This window comes from Thunnus albacares, chromosome 9 (genome assembly GCF_914725855.1).
Source record: "Thunnus albacares chromosome 9, fThuAlb1.1, whole genome shotgun sequence".
NCBI classification, from domain to species: Eukaryota; Metazoa; Chordata; class Actinopteri; order Scombriformes; family Scombridae; genus Thunnus; species Thunnus albacares.
Window position 1 is genome coordinate 14,428,123 of NC_058114.1, and position 19,402 is coordinate 14,447,524.

The window sequence follows — 19,402 nt, forward strand, 5'->3', positions numbered from 1 at the left end:
GGTGAAAGACAAATGGGAGACAGCATTCTTTGGTGCAGTCAGTGCTTTGATTTTATTCTCAACCTCTGTGTGCACACTATCCAGCATGTCTGTGCTTCTCACTTTTATGGCTACACCTTGGTTCTGCTACAGCCAATGACTGCCAGAAGGCCACATCTGAAACAATCGTTAAAGGTTGATTGTCTGTGGCAGTCATATCTGTTATTAAAGCGTCAATTTGTTTTGACCTCGGATCCGATTTTTGCCGTTTCCCTTGAGCATCAAACATCTGTCTTATATTAGGCTGAAGTGAGTCAGCTCCAGTTGCATCTTTTTTTTTTCTTCTGTGTCTCTTTATAAGCAGGAAGGTGGTGACACTTCAGGTGATTCCAGATGTTTGTGGTGTTTTTTTCTTCCCTGTTTCAGCCCCCATCCTCACTAATTCACTGCAGATATTGCACTTGGCCTCCCCTGGTGTTGGCTCAGTGACATACTGCCATAAGGGACTGGATTTCTGTCCAGCCATCAGTAATTATTAACATAGAAAAAATACAAGGTCAATATTTGGGTTAAAAATTTAAAAAAAACAAAGAAAAGTCAGGTACAATTGCATTATTCCATGCACATTACAATCAAAATAAATATCAAATAATATACATGATTATGTTTTCCATTAGCATGTTGTTTTAGATGGATTTTCTATTAATTAATGAAATAGAAAAATACATTGGGTTATGCTGTAGATTTCAGAACTTGACTGGTATCTAAGGGAGAGCGAGGTACAATATGTCAGAAGCGACATCATTCAACTGCATTATTCTATGCATTAAAACATAATATACATTTAATGCTAGCCAGTGACGGTTTTAGATTAGATTTGCTGTCATTTAGGATGGGAGAAATGTGTTAACTTTAGAAAATTTGATGGTGACTGAGGGAATTTAGGAAAATGTTTATAGCCGGGCGCATGAGAGTTATAGTACAGGGTTTGAAACTAACTTTTTCACCACCTTCCCAAAACTGTCCCGAAGCATATTTTTGTATGTTTGTTTATGTTTGTTGACAGACTCGGCTACAAGCCAATTATCTCAAAATGCTAGATATTGGCCTGATTAATCGGTCGACCACTATTGTTTAGGCCTGGAGGGTCTGTCCATCCATCCCTCCATTCATCTATCCATCCATCCTACATGTGTAAGTGTGTATGTGCTGATAAAGGCTATTAAGGTTTTAAGTCAGGTCCAGGACTGATGGACAGGCAGCTCTAACAGCTTGGTGGCCCGCTGAGTCTTTTGGATAGCTGCTAGCCTGATACTGCAAGCAAGTAAATCTCTACAATTCAGAGGCCCATGTGACTGTAGTTGAATGTCAGCAACATCTCTCTACACTGCTACTCCAGTGACAACACCTTAGAAACTTAAGAAATGCCCCAGTTTAAATCATATTTAAATCAGAAGAAAATGTCCAAGATGACAAGAGAGGTGACTCAAACATGTGTATGCTCCATTCTCCATTCACTGACTGTTTTTCTCCCAAGCACTCAGCGTTGATAGTGCCCGTGTGTGTGTCATGTGTCTGCTGTTTGACTAATACAAAAATTAAGTTTAATCTCAGTCAGGATTAGCTTCACTAAATCAACTTCTTTAATCGGTAACACACAGTCGTTCATATTGCCCTCACCCACTTTGTAAACATACCACAGAGACATAAAATTGTGTTTATCAGTACATAGAGTTTCTTAGAGTGTCTGTTATGATAAATATGTGGAAAAATATGTGGAATCAGTTACACGCTTTTAACTCGTTGCCCGTATCCAGAGCAACCACGAGTATGAGTGCAACAGTAAAAAAAAAAACCCCAAAAAATGTTAAAATTGATATCATTCACATTTACATCTTCACCCTGATTACACCCTCTTCCCAGACTGCCACATGAGAGGCAGGGAAGGGGAATTAGTTTGCTTGCAGTGGTGCCTCTAATAGTACCAAATGTTCTTTTCAGACATTGCTGGTAAAAAATTGTCTCTATGTGCTGTGAAAGATATTTGTAGCAAGATGGATAACAAGTGCCCTTTTCCCAATTCTCTGCTTTTCTCTGCAAATCACTGAATGGCTGTGCGTCATTTTGTCTCCCACTTTGCTAATTCAGCAGATAATGGCTCCTATTTATGACCTGAGAAGCTTTTCTCCATCAATTACTGTATTAGTCATAAAGCCAGTCCCCTCCTTTCTCTTATACCACCACCCTACCAAACGACAACAGTAAAGTACTGTAAATGGAGCCGTCTCATATTCACATATCCACCTCCCACTCTCCACCACTTTATAATCACAGTGCTGGTGTAGTCTGTCTTATCAGGTCCAACAGAGGTAGCGGCCAGTAGCAGGTGGTTGCTGTATTAGCTAAACAAGCGTCTGTGTGCACAGTGTGAGTTTTTTTTCTCCTCCTGCTAGCCAGTTGTGTTTGCGTGGATCTGTTCTATTCTCGGGGCCTTGTGAAGATAGCTGAGCCCCCATTGCTGGTTATTTTAGCTCAGGCCATGTCCCCCTGCCAGGCAGATAAAGACGGGTCTTGTGTGCTTATCTGGGCAGTGCTGTACGGCAGTCTGTCTGAGGGAAGCTTCAGGGAGTAGAGGGAGACTTTGGTGGAAGGGACAAATGGCCACTGTGGGTGCAATGTCCTTTCAATGTCATCTCTGGTAACATAACGGAGGCTGTTTGGTGGAGACTTTTTTACAAGGTACCTTACAGCAATAGATGTGTACATTTTTAGAATAGGTGGAACCGTTGGGAATCAAACCCCAAAAGTTTTGTGCTCCAGGTAACACAGATATACGCACACAAAAAAGCAGAGGACGTTTAAAGGTTTTACATCTTTCACTGACTATAAAAACATCACCGTAGAAATGATACTTTTATTCACTGGATCTGAAGAAGCCAGGTGCTAAATGTAGCATTTTAACACCAAGAAAGCATTACTACAACCATTTTAAGGTAAAAGTGTAATTACTATAAATAAACAAAAAGGCTGGCATCTTCTACCAGCAACAACACTTTATTTATTGTACTGATACTTTTTGTAAACAAAAAGTTTCCAAGAAAGTATACAGGTAATTTTAATTTTAAGGACATAAGCACTGTGCCACTGGAATGAGATATAGGGGATAACTTCTCCTCTTTCTAATTTGTTTTAAGGAGTTTTTACCAGGGACTGACATAGATCAATATACTATGACATAGTGTATTGATGTTTGAAAATGCGGCACATTGCACATTTAAAGAGAGTCCTTTAATAGGAAAGTCTGATTATTGTTTCATTCCCTAAAACAGCCAATGTATGTTCAACAACAGCTTTTTTCCATAGTGAAGATACTGAACCCAGTGAATGCATGAATCATTGTGGGCGAACTTATCTGTATAAATTATGGTGTAGTCCTTGCCATCACTCATTGCGAAAATCTTTTAACAAGTTTAAGTCCCGACACCATTCAACCTTTTCTACCCTACAATTACTGGCTAAGTGGCAAGGTTCAGATTATGAAGGAAAAAAAAAAAGGCTCAAAGTCAACAGTAACTGGCAGCAGAAGCCCAGAGGCACACAGTCGAGGGAAATTGAAAAATAGGTTAATTATGCTCATCAGAGTTCACACAATCACACACCACATACCTGTAGTAATTACACTATAATAGACATTCATGGGCCCAATGCTAGGGGCGTTTGATGTGCCAATGTGCACAAAAACACAGAAACATGTTTACAAGTCCTCACACGCATATAGTAACCGCATATACCACATTTACTATACACAGAAAGAAAGAGGGACAAAAAACAATATATTACAATCCTGCCCACCATTCACTGCATATCGTCTCACGGTAAACACACTCAACAACTTGCCTACTCATACGCCTTACAAATTGTCACAGTAAAGCAGGTTAAATTCATGCTTGTAGTCAGTCTGAGTAAATCAAACCTGGCATCTCTACCCTTTACCCAACCTGGGTTGATTGGGGGTTAATTAATGCTATTGACTATTTCAACCCACTACCTGATTAGTCTAAAAAAGACTAAAAACCAGACAGAGCACATAAGTAGGTAAGCTTAGAGAGAGGGAGACAGCAGAGCTGAAACTAAAAATTAACTTTATTTGGTTACTTATATAATATAATTATGTTTAATTCTAGGGTTTTGCACTGAAACTACACTTTCAGACTCAAGTCTGTAAACAGCGTCACGTGTCAATGCAGGCTAAATGTGCATCTGTAGGCCATAATCATATTATCTCTCTCTTTCTCTCACCCTCCCTCTTTCACTCACTGTCGCTCTCTCCTTCTCTTGACTCTTGACTCTCTCACAAAAATACAAACAGGCACAACCTGTTCTCCTCTCCCTTTTAGCAGCCCTATTTCTACTTTTGGCCCGCTGTAAGTATGTCCTCACAGCTGGATTGGTGTTAACGTTAGATATTCTCAACTTTATTTAACCATCGTTTCTGCAGATATGGAAGTTTTCTCAACTTTCAGAGCGGTCTGTAGGTCATATCTGTATGTCATATATAGTTCAAGGGGACAGTGTAGGACAGACAGTACACAGTGGCTGGTATCAACCATAATTTCCTAAATGTATTCAGGCAGAAAGAATGAAATACGTTGCAGGCAAGTAACTAGCATATTAGAACAATACAATAACAGTACCATTACACTAGAACAGAAATAATATTTAATAAATAATCAGTTGTAAAAACAAAATTTCCTGAAGAAGTGACAAATACAGGGAGATGTTAGCAAAAGCGACAACCTAATGTGTCATGAAATGCCTCAAATTTATTGAAGTGTTGTACAGAATGTTTTATGCATTTGAATTTAAAAAAGCAAAAACTACAAATAAGAAATAAGAGCAAGGGAGAAAAGTTAAGAAAATACTATTTTTTGATGAAATATTCAGCACTTTCTGTCCTGCCCTACCTCTTCATATCATCTCTTCTAGTTCTCAGACCTCCTGTCAGCTCCTCTACTCTCCTCTCACAGCTTTCTCTTTTCCACTGACCTTCCCACCCCTTTCTGCACTCCTCTTACCGTCAACCTCCGCTGTCTTGTTCTTTTTCATTCCATCCATTTTCCTCCCAGCTCCCTGGCTTTCTTTCCATCTCGAAACCTTCTTGAGTTCATATTGAAAACAGTATACAGTACATTATGAGAAAATCCTCAATCTATCAGGAGTTGAATTCAGACTGACACGCAGGCGTATTTATTCTACATCTCTCTCAATCTATGAACAGGGCAAACAAGAGAGAAAGAGAGGGATAAGGCGACTGGGTGCAAATGTCGAATGGTCCAGGGGAAAACTCATCAAAGAGCGTTGGCCTTCAGCAGAACCACTGCCACAGGCCTGCTCTGTGTAAATCCCTCTTCTGTCTCAACAGAGGGCACACTGTAAGCGGAGGTCAAATGCAGAGGAGCTGTGTTGTGTAAAGCTGCGTTGTGTAGTTTCAAAATGGAAATTGAAAGTGCAAAATGCCAAAAGGGATCATTGTATGCACCAGACAAATAAAATAGACCTACTCCTTGAAGAAAAAGAAAAGCTGCGGTGCTCATATCGTCCCACAACGTACATAATATATAGCCTCCTGTGAAATATACAGGAGATTGGTGGGTTAGTTTTTTATACATGGTCTTATTTGAAGGTTGGATTTGTTAATCATTCATGTCTCAGTGTTGCATTTTATAACACAGCAGTTTGAGAATACATCTAACATGTAAGATAGACAAAGATAATTATAGTGATATGCAAAGGATTTATGATATAAAACTTAAATATTCTTGAATAATTGAGAAGACTGGATCCTCTGTGAGATTTTGACAGAGGAATGCCAGGTTGCAAAACAAAATACTTTCTGTTAAGAAACCTTTCCGATATGTCAGAGAATGTGACTTCACCATGGTTCATCTTAAAAGATGTAGAGTGCAGATTTAATGAGGGCTAAGAAATATTTTGAGGGATGAAACAATCGATACCCTTTCATGTGACCATCAGAAGGACAGGAATCAATATTTCCAACATTAAAATGATTGCCAGCATCACATCCATTTAATACTTCTTATAAAAGTGGAAGAGTTTCATCCCTGCCCTCTGGCTGATTTGTTTAGCTCAGACTGTAGTCTGTCAATGACAAAACATTCACAGCCTGTCAAAATGATGTTTTATCATATATGATTATTGTATTCCCTTATGCCATGAAATTAGCACTTTTATCCAGAAGTCTACACATCCTAGCAAGGGTGGCCCCAGTGGGAATCACACCTGGACACGTAGTTAGTGTCATGCTCTACCTTCAATTGCATGTGCTCCAAATTACCCAAGAACAAAGGGGGAAAAAAATGCTGTCAAAAATCAAAGCGAGATAAGAGTAGCTCTGCTCATCCTCAGGTGAGCAACCCTGGCCACTGATTACGAGTCTGAATAAATTGATTGAACATAATATTCCAGTACCAATTATTCAGAGTAAAAAGTTTTTTTTATCTTGTTTGACCATGGAATGGATAATGCACACATATGTTAGCTTTCGGCAATAATCTAATTCACAGAGATCAAAACATGAAAATCAAGGTTAAGTGGGTCTCCTGTCGGCATACACTGATAAGCAGGGCAGGAACACATTTTGGTAGGTTTTTAGAGATTCTACTGCAAAATCCAGCTGGTTGCAAACCAGTTTTTGAGACTAACCAGCCACTAACCACTAGTTGTGTTACAAGATACACAGCTTGTGTATATTGCTGTAATATTTGCATCAGAAATATTTGGAGTGTTAGTTGCAGGCAAGGAGATGAACTTTGTGTGTGATGCTTCAGCTTTCCCGAGGCAGTACACTCACACTTCTTTTTTTTCCCTTTCCCTTGTCTTACACATTTTCTCTTTGCCTCGTTCTCTCTAAAATATCCACTCTCTATCGCTCTTTACCCGATAATGAATGCAGGAACTCTCCTTCATATGTGTTTAGCAGTGCCTGGAGACTGGTGTCGGCCCATGGTCCCTTAATTATTAATTTGACGTTATGTGCTGGCCGTTTGATCATCCCCGCATATCTGTATGATTCAGATTTAACGAGTTCCCCAGGAGACTCTGTTTTCTCTCTCTCTCTTTATATCAGGCTTTTTGTCGTGAACCTACAGCAACCGAGGCATGAGTGACAAATTCAAGCACCAAAAAGTACTGAAATTACTTACATTTGATGGACAGTTTATCAGGAGTTAATGTGTGTTGTTCAAGTGAGAATTGAACCACTGATTGTGGCTATGCCAGTGCTACACTCTATTGAACAGTGAAAGGAGTCTCACTTTTGGACACTTTCATACAGCGTCAAATTAAAACCAAATTAAACCTCTCTCTTACTGCCTCATCCTTTTCCAAGGGCTTTCTTTTGTATGGGTAGTTTCCAGCCTCTGTTTCCCTATGGAGTTGTATTTTTGTGCTACTAATCATTAGCACCTTGGCACAACATCAACATGAAAATTCACAAATTCACAGATCCACACACAGAACTACACAACACCGAAATTGGGGCATTAGATGAAGGAATATATAATAATATCAACCCAAGGTTGTGTTGCGTGGGGTGAATCAGAATGATAACGTGAAGCCGTGGTTATCTGTCTACTGTATCTACACACTGTCTGTCCATCTATTTTGTTCGTCTATTTTTTTTTTTTCTCCAAAACTCAAACTATCCATCTCCTCTACTCTTCCAAGTCTCTTCTCTACACTAGAACAGAGTGTGTGGGTGTTTGGTACAGAGTGAGAAAAAGAGACAGTAGAGGAGTGAGGGGTTGCAAGAGGAGGCTGGTGTGGGTTTTTGCGACATTATAGAGCTTTGTGTGTGTGTGTGTGTGTGTGTGTGTGAGTGACTGAATGCGCATGCTCTCAGGCATTTGAAAGCCTGTCCTTTCAGAAATATAATTATACTTATTTAATGCTGCTTTGAAAGGAAGTGAGTTAACTCCAGTGGTGCAACATTCGTCTTGGCGCTAATGTTCCTTTCTATTTCTTTCTCCCTCTGTTTCTCCCTCCTCTGTCTGTCTGCCCCCTCCCTCGTCTTCCTCTCTCCTCAGCACCACCACGGTTCACTAAAGTTCCCGTCGACCAGATTGGCGTCTCAGGGGGTGTGGTCTCCTTTGTCTGCCAGGCAACAGGCGACCCGAAGCCAAGGGTTAGCTGGAACAAGAAAGGCAAAAAGGTTAACTCCCAACGTATAGAGGTGAGTCAAGTAGCTCTGCTGCTCGCTGCTGAACTCTACATGTGTAGAGGGCAACTTTACGCTTAGTTGTGTTACATTAATGTCATGCAAAACTAGACTATACTACATGGTATCTCACAGTAAATGTTCTTAGACATATTTTGAAAGTATACCTCTGACTACAAAGTTAAATTTGATGCACGCCTCAGTCATTTCATATATTGTGATAATTACTGTTGTGACATTCAGCTATTGAGACCATTTTATGAGCCTGAGCCAAGATCAACACATATCGAGCAAAGTGAATCAAAGCATGAAGCTCAAATGATCCATTTTTTTTTAACTGTTATTTGTCCACACAAATCTCTTTTTCAGTGTTGCCCTGCACCACATTAAAATTACATGCGTAGACTTATTTTTCTGTTGGGTTCCCACCCAGTCTTTTTGAAAAGGGTGTTTTCATTTGCTCTCTTCACCCATAGATTTCATAAATAGTTCTGGACAAAACTACAAATCTTTACATGGACTGGCTTGTCCGATGTCTGAGAGGTCCACCAATAAGATAGTCACCTAGTAATGGCATGCAGAGCCTCCTATTCCTTCAACTCTGTGCTCTTTGCACTTGAATGATTCTGCCGTTGTCACATTCTTGTTTCCTGTGCTAGGTTTTTTTCTGCATTCAGCCCTGTCTGTGTGAATGTGTCTGTCTGTGCGTTATTCATAATGTGTTTGTTGTTCAGTTCTCGGCAGGCCTCCCAGATGGCATCTCTAAAAGTCTTGATTGATGCTCAGTGTCTCTTAATTAAAAAGTTGCTTTCGTTAACGACGACGGCAGTGCACAGAGATAGACATGCACACACTGCAGCGTGAAGACAACCATAGGGGAGGGGGCTAAAAAGCAAGAAATGACAACAACATCAACAGGGGGAGAAGCAGCCTCTCAACGGAGGACAAAATAAAAAGACAAGTTGTGTTTGTACATTCTCTTCTGCTGCATGCTAAGTGGGAAACAAAGCCAAGGGCGTGAAGGAGCCCGCCAGAACGGACGCTTCTCTTCCTCCGTTTAGCATGAAATAAAAAATTTGTAAAGGGGTTTTGAAGTAGTTATGATATTTTTTTTTTCTGTTCTACCCTCTAGACAGCTGCTTTGATATCGATCATGATGCCGTGCTCTGCAGTGTTTTTAGCCTAATTAGTGGCTGAGCCCTGAGATGTGCAGCAGTGGAGCAGCAGGGCTGCTGAAGACTTGTACTTATATCTCAAAGTCATGCTTTGCTCAGAGATCTCAGCAGTGAGCCCTTCGTTGCAAGGGTTTGAGCTCCTCTGAGAAAAGACAGATATTGGAAGAGTTCGCTTTCAGACTGACAGACAGACTGACCGTCTTCCCCAACACTTCATCCTTCCAAAATGAGAGAAAAAGAGATTGGCGTGTGTGGAATGACTGTATCTATGAAAAGCAAGGGTAATTGCTTCAGAAATGCTGCCATTTATATTATTCTTATTAACCTAAGTCTTGAGGTGCAGCTTCTTGCTGAAGGGTACATGGCTGTTGATGTATTGGTTTTCAGAGCGATCAAACCTGTGGCACTTCAGAAGCTGACCTGTTGCCAAACTGCACTACTGTCAGCTACATCCACTGGCATCATGTTTTAAAATAAAGACTAATTCAAAAATCCGGACACTACTAAAATTGATTTTGATTGAAGTTGAATCGTTGAATCAAGTATTCTTTACAGACTATGTCCGACTTACTGTATTCTCTTAAATCATTATAATATCAGATCCTAATGTCTAGTTAAGCAAAAGTGACGCCTGAGTTTGGAAATGTTAGCAGTTAATAAATAATATAATCAGTTTATAATATTCTGTAGGTAGTGTTTTGGTAGTCCTACTTATACTGCCTTTTGTCATGTCTTTGTTATATTTGAATTATAGGCACATTTTATCTTATCACATCTTATTGTAGTAATTTTTGGGCAGCTTTCTTCCTCTCAGTATTCTCAGCACATGTATACTGAGTCTTGTCTGATTTAGTTTTTAAGAAATGCTTTCAACAAGACTCAAAACAAAGGACTTTAGAAAGAACAAAGGGCATAATTACAGATAAAAACAAGAGATGAAAACACAAAAAAGCCAGCGCATCATGCATCAAGAAATGGGGCCTTGAATTGTGTGTGTGTGTGTGTAGAGAGAGAGTGAGTCCTTATAATTCTCTTTTTATGAGGATCACAAGATATACAAGAATAGAAACACCAACAAAGGATATCCTTATTGAACTCACTTTGGTTCAGGATAAATTTCAGGCTTGACTTTGAGAAACGGACGTCTTAATTACCTTACATGTATGAATGAGAACACAGACACCGAACTTGTCCTTGTATCTACAAAAAATAGTTTGCTCTAGTGTTCAAAACTGGTAGTGCTCGTACTCTGAACAAATCCCTATTCTGTTTAACCATGTTCCTTACTTTTCATCCGACAGACCATTGAGTTTGACGAGGGCGCCGGCGCTGTACTCAGAATCCAGCCTCTCCGAGCACCACGTGACGAGAACATCTATGAATGCGTGGCTGAGAACAGCGAGGGCGAGATCACTGTCAATGCCAAGCTGTCCATCATCCGAGGTGAGTCCTGCATTATGAAAGAGTGTGCAGAGGGGTAACTACAAAATAAATCATTAAAGTGGACATCGGTGAGCTCCTCAGGTTTTTTATGATGACATCTTGCCTTGGAGTTTTTGTACTGCACTTGCCAGAGAGTGAGGGATGTACTTTGAAGTCTTTTGGCTTGGAATTTCTGTAGGTAGTGCACTCATATCTGTCTGTTAAGCCATTTTGGCTTCAGCTGTAAAAGCTGATCAAGCAGGTTGTTACAAATATTTTATTTGCCACCTCAGATATAAATCATGTATTTTGTAAAATGTAAAATTTGTACTTTAGTTTGTACAATATATGACCATAAAATAATGATGTATTTTTATCATGATTATGCTTCCTTTTATCAAGTTTTTATACAAGATTTTACTTTACAACATATATGACTTCCTTAGATTGTGTACTTTTAGAAACATACATGCAATCATAATTGGAATAGCAACATTTATTTATGTTAAAATGTGGAGGATCATTGCTCAAAGCTTTTATGCAGTCACACGTCACAGCCTGAAATAGACTCATAGTCACTTAAAACAGATGGACAGAGTGAGGGCTGTTTATCAGAGATTCATCCATTTGATGGTACTAATCAGCTGTCCATTCATGCAAGAGCTGAATCTCTACTTGCCTGTGATGAAAACCTATAGGATCCCTGAATAAAAAAGATTGATTGGTCACCCACAGGCTGTCAAGGCAGAGTGGCCGACAGATGTGTCTGGAGATAACACACACACATACACACCTAACCAAAACCTAACCTTAACCACTGACCCAAAAATCTGCATTTTAGCAATTGGGGACACAGCTTTTGTCCCCAGTTTGACAAGCCGTCCCCAATTAACTGGTCTTAAGTCTGAAATTTGTACACAAAAGTAGCCTGTGACACACATACCCCCCCACACACACAGGAACAATTGTAAAATAACAAAATGGTATGAGATGTGTAGATGAAATCAGAAAGCTGAACTTTGTGAATCTTTATTTAGTGGCTCTTATATGTACTAGTTTAGTTTCAGCAAAGATATTTCACCGTTTGTCTAGCTTAGAGGTCATAGAGGACGACATCATAGGCAAGCAAGCATGTGGTCACACACTCCCGCTTTCTTCTCTCTCATTCTACCTGGGTCTGTCTGCCTCACACACATAGAGACACACACCCGATGTCTTCTCTTCTCCTCTGTTCTCTCCTGCCGCCATCTGCCATGTTTCTAGGACTGGATGAAGCTGAGCTATGGCTGGCTGGCAGCACACAAGCTAGGCCTTCCTGGCTGTCAGATCCACAGGCAGAGGAGTAGGGAGTATGTGTGTGTGGGGGAGTTTGGACCAGCGTTTTGAAGCCTGGCCCAGCATCCTTAGTTAGTTATTGTTAGCAACAAACCCCCACCCTGGAGGCAGGATTTTGGAGCTAGAGGGGTGTGAGTGTCTCAGGTGCCCTTCAAAACTTGAGATATAATTTGAAATGTGGTATCTATGCTTTGAAATTACATTTATGTTCATATTTGTAACATCAATATACATTGGGTTTGCAGGTAGCAGTTTGGTAAGACACACAATGGCTGCTGAGCTGAGACACTCGATATATAGGACAGGAACTGCTGTTTCCTGAACAACTGAATCCAATTCTTCAGGAAATGTAGTACCTTGTGTGTAACACTTATTTGGCATTACAGGTCTCAATAGGAATCAAACTGCTAGTTTCACGCCTTAAACATTTAAATTGAGTTCTGTAGAAAGATTTCAAAACAACAGATATGTTTTCATAGTCAGAATGCCATTTATTCATAAAGTGCTGGTAATAAATAAAAAAGTCCAGAAAATCCTTTACAAAGCAATAGTGGACACAAAGATAGAAAACAGGAAATTGAAAAACAAGGAACAAGCCCACCAAATTTTAACTTACAAGCCCAAGCATGCGCACGTCATTGTGTGTAGTTGTGTTTGTGGCTGTGTGAGAGAGCACAGGGCAAACCTAGGGCGGTCCACAGGAGCAGAAGGAAAATGAAAAGTTATTGGAATCAGCTCGACGAGGTTTCCTCCAGAGCCCAGAGGAAGAGAGAAAGCTTTCCTGCCCGGGCAAGACCCAGCTCTGAAGGAGGGAGGAGAGTGTGATGATGTGGGGAAGGTGAAAGAGGAGCGGCAGAGGGAAAGAGCAGCACGTTCCCTCTGTTTTCCACCTTTAATGAGGTCGGGCCCCCTCTGCATTAACCCATCAGTGTAAGGAAGGAGAGAGAAAAAGATGGAGGATTTGAGAGAAGAGAGATGTAATTTAATTCAGGGAAAATGCAGAAATGAGAGGATGGAGAAAGTGATTAGGGTCAAATTAAAATGGGTAGAAAGTGAGGAGAAGAAAGGGGTTGAATGGAGGGAGAGAAGTGGAGCAAACCAGATGAACAACAGTAGGAAAAAAATAGAGAAGTTGGCCAAAGATGAAGGGAGACAACAGGGGGTGTTGCGGACGATTGGCAATGTGGAACAGGTGAGGAGGACAATAGGCGAACATGGGTTCTTGGAACAGGGGCAAAGGATTATGGGATATGGGACAAGGCACAAGGGACACATCTGCAGTGAACAGAGGGGTTGTGGTCTGGGATCTAGAGAGGCAGAAAATGGGTCGCCACAATGGGTGACTTGGCCGGAAAGCTGTGGCACGTATTTACAAGAAAATGCAGCTCCATGCACACAGACATACACACACACACACACACGCACGCTAACAAATACAAACAAATGCACAGAATACCTTACATTTGTACACACATGCAGAGCTTATACATCAACGTAATGCTGATGCACATATACCAACAAAGGGTCATGAAACTCACTGAACACATAAATGATCATAAATGCTTCCAGTTTTAGTAAGAACAAAAAAGAAAAAAAAAAACACATTTCACTCAACGTAAAAGCAGTCCACATACACAGGCACATGCATATCCATGTGGTATGCCTAGTCAGGGGTTAAATTGGGCTCAGCCTTGGCACATAGGCCTGCGCTCTTCTGTGTCATCGGGGGACGCTTAACTTTGCAGGTTAGTCTTAATAATTCAAACAGTGACTAAAACATGTTTCCTTTGCAGCTCTAGAGAACATAGGCCTAGAAGAACATCAGAACTTTCACTGAGTTTCCCTTTTTTCTGTCAGTGGGTTTCCTTAAAAGCTACCTAGCAGATCAGCGACCTCAGTCACTTATCAGTCAGTCAGACAGCACAGATGGCAGAGTGATAGGTGGATGGCAAGGTAGAGAGAAAAATAGGTCAGAAACTGACAGGTTTAATACCAGAATGTAAATTGCTCTGATATAGAATATCAGAGGAACTCAGCTTATACCATGGTTAGGTAATGCACACTATTTTAACCATTTCATAGCTATAACATTAATTAAGGAAAAGGAACTAGCAGACAGTTTAATGTAACTATTAAAAAGACTGTTCTATTCATATGACTTTGTATTATTATTCTCTCTTTTAGTGGTAATAACACCATTCCTATATTTGATACAGATACACAGGAGAGAGCCCTTACAGGAAGATTTTATTGTCATCAACTGTAGTTTCGTGCACTGTGTAGAATGACTTTGATTAGTGTTTTAGTGTTCAGAGCAGAGGGTTGTCTCACCTTGTTATATTTTATTTACAATTTGTCAAATGATATCAATCAGATATTGTAGTTTGTGCACACACACATGTGCACCCATGGCAACCCTGAAACCACAGAGCCCCCCAACATAACAAATCCCAATTTAACCCATGTGCGTAGTCACTGCTTAGCACACATACACACACAAATACACACACAGAAGCTTGCAGTATACCAGCTTTGCGTGTCCTAGTGCGAACTCATGTAACATGACAGCATGTGGGCTATGTTTGGAATTTTAAAGGACATTAACAACAGCACAGTGATCACCACACATGCAGGACACAGACATACTGGCAATGTGCATGCACATAACAACTCCCAAATATACTGTACACACATTAACTTACATACACAAAAACATGAACACCTATCAGGATGAAGGCTTTCTCCAACACACATATACTTTACAAACCCATTGACATTTAGTCATACAAATAGACATGCAAACAGACTGAACTCTATCTCTATAGTCTTTTTTTCTACTGTACAGTGAGACAGACACAACCCCACCTTCTCCTCTCTTGTCCCCCCTGTGTTTATGTGTATGTGCATGGGTATGTGTTTTGGTGGCAATGGCAGGGTGCGTTTAGCATCAACTGTGACACCTCCTTGGCTGTTACTCCACTGCCTCAGCTGAATACCTAAGATAGGGGCCATCTGGCTCCAGTAAGACTTGCACACAGTCCTCTGGGAGTCCTTGGAGAGGGGCCGACAAGCGAATGAAGCACACTCTTGAGATCTGACACAACTTGCAGCTTGCTCTGGGTTTTTTTGTCACGGGATGTCATTTTTTTGTTGTTTTTGTTTTTGGGATTTGCCTCTTTTTTTCAGGCAAGTGTTTTGGTGTGTCACAAGGAAGGCAAAGTTGCCACCGGGATACTGGCAGCTCATGCTGTTGTGGGTAGATCATAGGGAGTTATCCTGCTTTGTGTGCTTGTCTTTTAGACTGCTGTAGTCTTTAGCTTTGTTGTTGCAAATAGACTCCCCCCAGAGGCTTCCCAAGGAGCAAAAGCTGTGATTGATGACAGTTGGTCTGATGTTCATTTTTTTTAATGTTGAGAAAGTTGTAAATATAATGTATCTATCCATGTGTTTGGAGAAACCACTGTTCAGAACACAATTAGGCAGGGCCAATCTCAAGGAAGAAATAATCGTGTTGGTTGAGTTAGACCTCAGTTGTGTAGCCATGTAGCTACAGTTTTTCTCATGAAGAAGCATTTAAGTACTGGATAGGTTGAACCAGCAGGCACCAGACATTCACCCCTGGTGATACACACACATATCAGCTCTGATGTCTGTGCTTACAATAAATGAGTGCTTGCTGCAATATACCAGACCTAGCCATAACCTTTATTTGCTGCCGTGCACCTTTGTTCACATACACACAGTCATGCTCACATCCTGCTTATTTTCATTTGCCACTCCCAACCAGGTGGAACCAATCAAACTTAACCTTCGATGTCTCTCATCACTCTCTTACTCTCTCCAAAAGCTTTCTAATCCTCTTGCTTTCTCTCTCTGTACGCCAAGTTCCATGTCTGGTTTTCATCCACAGCACTGATTCTGTAAATATATTTTTTAACCTACCCATTCCTCCTCTTCGTGTTCTTGTGAATGCTTCATGTTGGGGATGATTTGTGCCAAGGGATAGTAGAAACAGGTAAATTTTAGGAAGACAATTAAAGTAGACAAGATGCACATATGCAATACCGTCACTTAGGCTAGACTTTAATGTCATTGTTCAGTTTGTGAGTGTTGGAAGAAGAGAATACAATACTGTTTCCATTTGGATTCATCCATTACCAACCATGTTTACATATGTGTTTACTTGTCAACATTGTTTATTATGTTGCTTGTACAAGTGGAGTTTTGTTTTCTTGTTGCACTTGGATTCAAGTTAGCAAAGTGACATGCGCCATTTCATTTCTTGGTTTCAAATAGACAGGAAACTCCACCTGTCTGACACAGAGCAACACTCTATCGGTCAGGTTTTGGAGCGCACACACTGATACCCTGAGGGGAGTGGGGCGTAGCGTGCCTACTGTTTGATCAGACTTGCTGCTAATTGGCTGCGCTCCCGAAGGAGCAGGTAATGGTGAATTTTAATGGGTCAGTGCACAGATCAATCCCAGTGAAATCTGGGTGCCTTTTTATCGTGGGAGGGATGAGAAAGGGCAAAATTGGGGGGAGGCGGTGGAGGGGGCAAAGAGAAGTGCAGTGATGAGATGGGAAAAATTGAGAGGCAGCAAGAGGGAAGGAGAAACCGAGTGAAAGTTAAAGGGACAGAGACCAATCAACCTCTCAACCAGTAGTGGCTCCAGGTCAAGTCTTAAGACATTCTATTTCCTCCCTTTACCTTTACTTTCTGTGCTCCATCTACCCTTTACTGTCTCACTCACACAATATCTCTGTACCATTATTTTTTATACTCCATTTTCTTGCACAGTTGTTACATGTCTCTCTGCCTCTACCAGTCTTCTATCTTTGTATTTCAGTGGGCTGTGTGCATGTGTGTGAGTAAGTGCAGCCTGTTGCAGTGGATTAAAGCAAGTGATGTGTGGTATGTGTGTGTAATCACTAGTGTGAGTGATACAGCTATCTATCAAGCACATTTTAATGGACAGTTTGAAAAGCTGCAGAAAAAGTAAAATACAAATTCAGATACATTTTATAGGCTGACCTGCAATACATGCAGTAGTATGGTTCAGAAAAGAAAAAATAGAAATATGATATAAAATAGTATTTCTTAATGTACAGTTTGTTGCAGAACTGAAGAACACCCTATATAGAGGATAGTCGCTTATGACTTGTATGATTCCTTTATTGACAAACATATTTTAAGCATAAAAAGGCTTTTGATGTGCTGAAAAAAAAAGCAAAGATGCAGGGAGGAGACAGGTGGAGACGAATGTTGAAAAAGGTTAGGCTCACGTTACATTAGGTGATGTTATGAACTGTTTTGTTCTCCACAGTCTGTAGAGAGTATGATTGCAATCAGAGTTAAGAGAATGTGACATTTCTCCTCATATGTGTGATTTAAACCGTTTGGTTCAGATCTTAAAAGTCTGAGCCCAGGCTTAGACAGAGTGGATGAGACCATCGGAGAAAAATGAAACAAGGGATAGACAAAAATAGAGAATTTATCTTCCTTTCTGTTCGTTTCATCACTATTTTTTTATGTATCTGTACCAGCACAAACACACATTTAGGTTGTTGAAATATTCCCTTCTGGTTCATTCATCACCCTTTGGGTTTTTGTAACATCTTAAAATTACATTTTTTCCCACAGATATACGCTTGTCAGAGAGAGAAAAATACACGAAACTCTTCTTCCCTCCTAAAACTTACTTTTTGCAGATGAAAGTTTTTCTGTTTTTACATTTACTTTTTTTTTGTTTTGCATTGATTTACTCCTGGTCAGTTTTTCCTCTGTCTTTTCTCTTTGTAGTGTTAATGTTGTGCTGTTTTGGTGCTGAAGGGTTGAATGCTTATTCTATTGTGTTTATTTTAGAGGGAGAGGTGAGTCCAGGGCATCGGGCAGGATGGATGAAAAATTAATAAGACACATAGTGAAACATGAGCAGATGTGTGTGCGCGCGTGTGTGTGTGTGAGAGAGAGAGAGAGAGAGAGAGAGTTAGAGGTAGTTTTCTGATGTGTGTGCAATTATGCATGGTTGACAGCTGGTGTGTGACAGTGTTTTTGGTGTGTTTTAATCTGTTTCTGTGTGTGTGTGTGTGTGGGAGAGAGAGAGGGAGGGAGACAAAGTAAGGGAGAGCAAGAGCTAGCAGGCAGTGGCTGCCCTGTAATGAGACAGTGAAGAATAAGCTTGGCAGTATCAGCAACAGATCTGGCTGTTCTTCCTCTTCCTGTCCGCCTGCCTCTGAGGTGACCTCTACCCTCTTCAACTAATCTCCAACACCTATAGAGAGAGCAAGAAATATAGGAGAAGAAATGCAGAAAGGTGGAAGGAATAAACAACAATAGAATAAAGAACTAAATGAAGAAGAAATAGTATATATATATATATATATATATATATATATATATATATATATATATATATATATATATATATATATAGAATGAGTCCATCAACTTGTACTTCTGTTGTACATGTGAGATTAAGACAATGAGCACAGTGTTACTAGACTGGGCCAGCAATGGAAACAAGCTACACACTCGTAGCCTCGATGAAAAAAGATGTGTTCTGCTAGTATACATTCTACAGTATCCATTATGGTCTATTTGGCAGGAAAGCCTTGTTAAAAATATGCATACTTATGTGACATTTGGATGAAAGTGTCCACCAAATTAGACAAAAATGCCAGAATTATTGAAGGAAAAGAAAGAAGATGTGGCTCTCTTAACAAACCCTGAGACCCTGTCATAACTAAATGACTAAGTCTACACTGAACTGATGCTAGTTGTTTCTGCCAACTGCATTATCTAGTGTGGCCCTCACAAACAAGTCAGTTCTCATTCCCAAGCAGTACTCACCGCCTCCTCCACCAGTGAATAATACATTTGTTTAGTGAGGTAAGATCTACACCCATCAGCAGAGGCTACCTCCACATAGTGAACCCATTTTTTCATGAGATGCCTGTCAGTGCAAGCAATGTTTTTTTACTAGCAAATAGTTAACAGTATACTCTCCCTGTCTGTGCACAACCACAATAATTAATCATTTTAGTTTGTTTTGTTGTTGTAATGTGGCTCTTTTGGCTGCCTTTACGTCATACATTTGTGGATGGAATGTGTGTGGAGAAAAGTTCTTGTTTTGTTCTGTGTGGGTGCTTATGAGGTGCTACTCCTTGCTGTTTTAGGATTCTTTAGCTGTTATTGGTGTTTTTGGTGTATAGGAGAGGGCAAGCTTGGCTGAAACAACAAATCAATAAGTGG

At 40.3% G+C, this 19,402-nt stretch overlaps 1 protein-coding gene across 9 annotated transcripts in view; it reads left to right on the plus strand.

Moving 5' to 3' along the window:
* Positions 1-19,402, plus strand: part of ptprsa (protein tyrosine phosphatase receptor type Sa) — a 256,970-nt gene that overhangs the window by 120,359 nt on the left and 117,209 nt on the right. For all 9 annotated transcript variants that reach the window (XM_044362157.1, XM_044362156.1, XM_044362162.1 and 6 more), the window contains 2 exons: positions 8,085-8,230; positions 10,692-10,833. In XM_044362157.1, the coding sequence (XP_044218092.1) occupies positions 8,085-8,230; positions 10,692-10,833 (288 nt within the window). The remainder of the gene's footprint in view (positions 1-8,084; positions 8,231-10,691; positions 10,834-19,402) is intronic.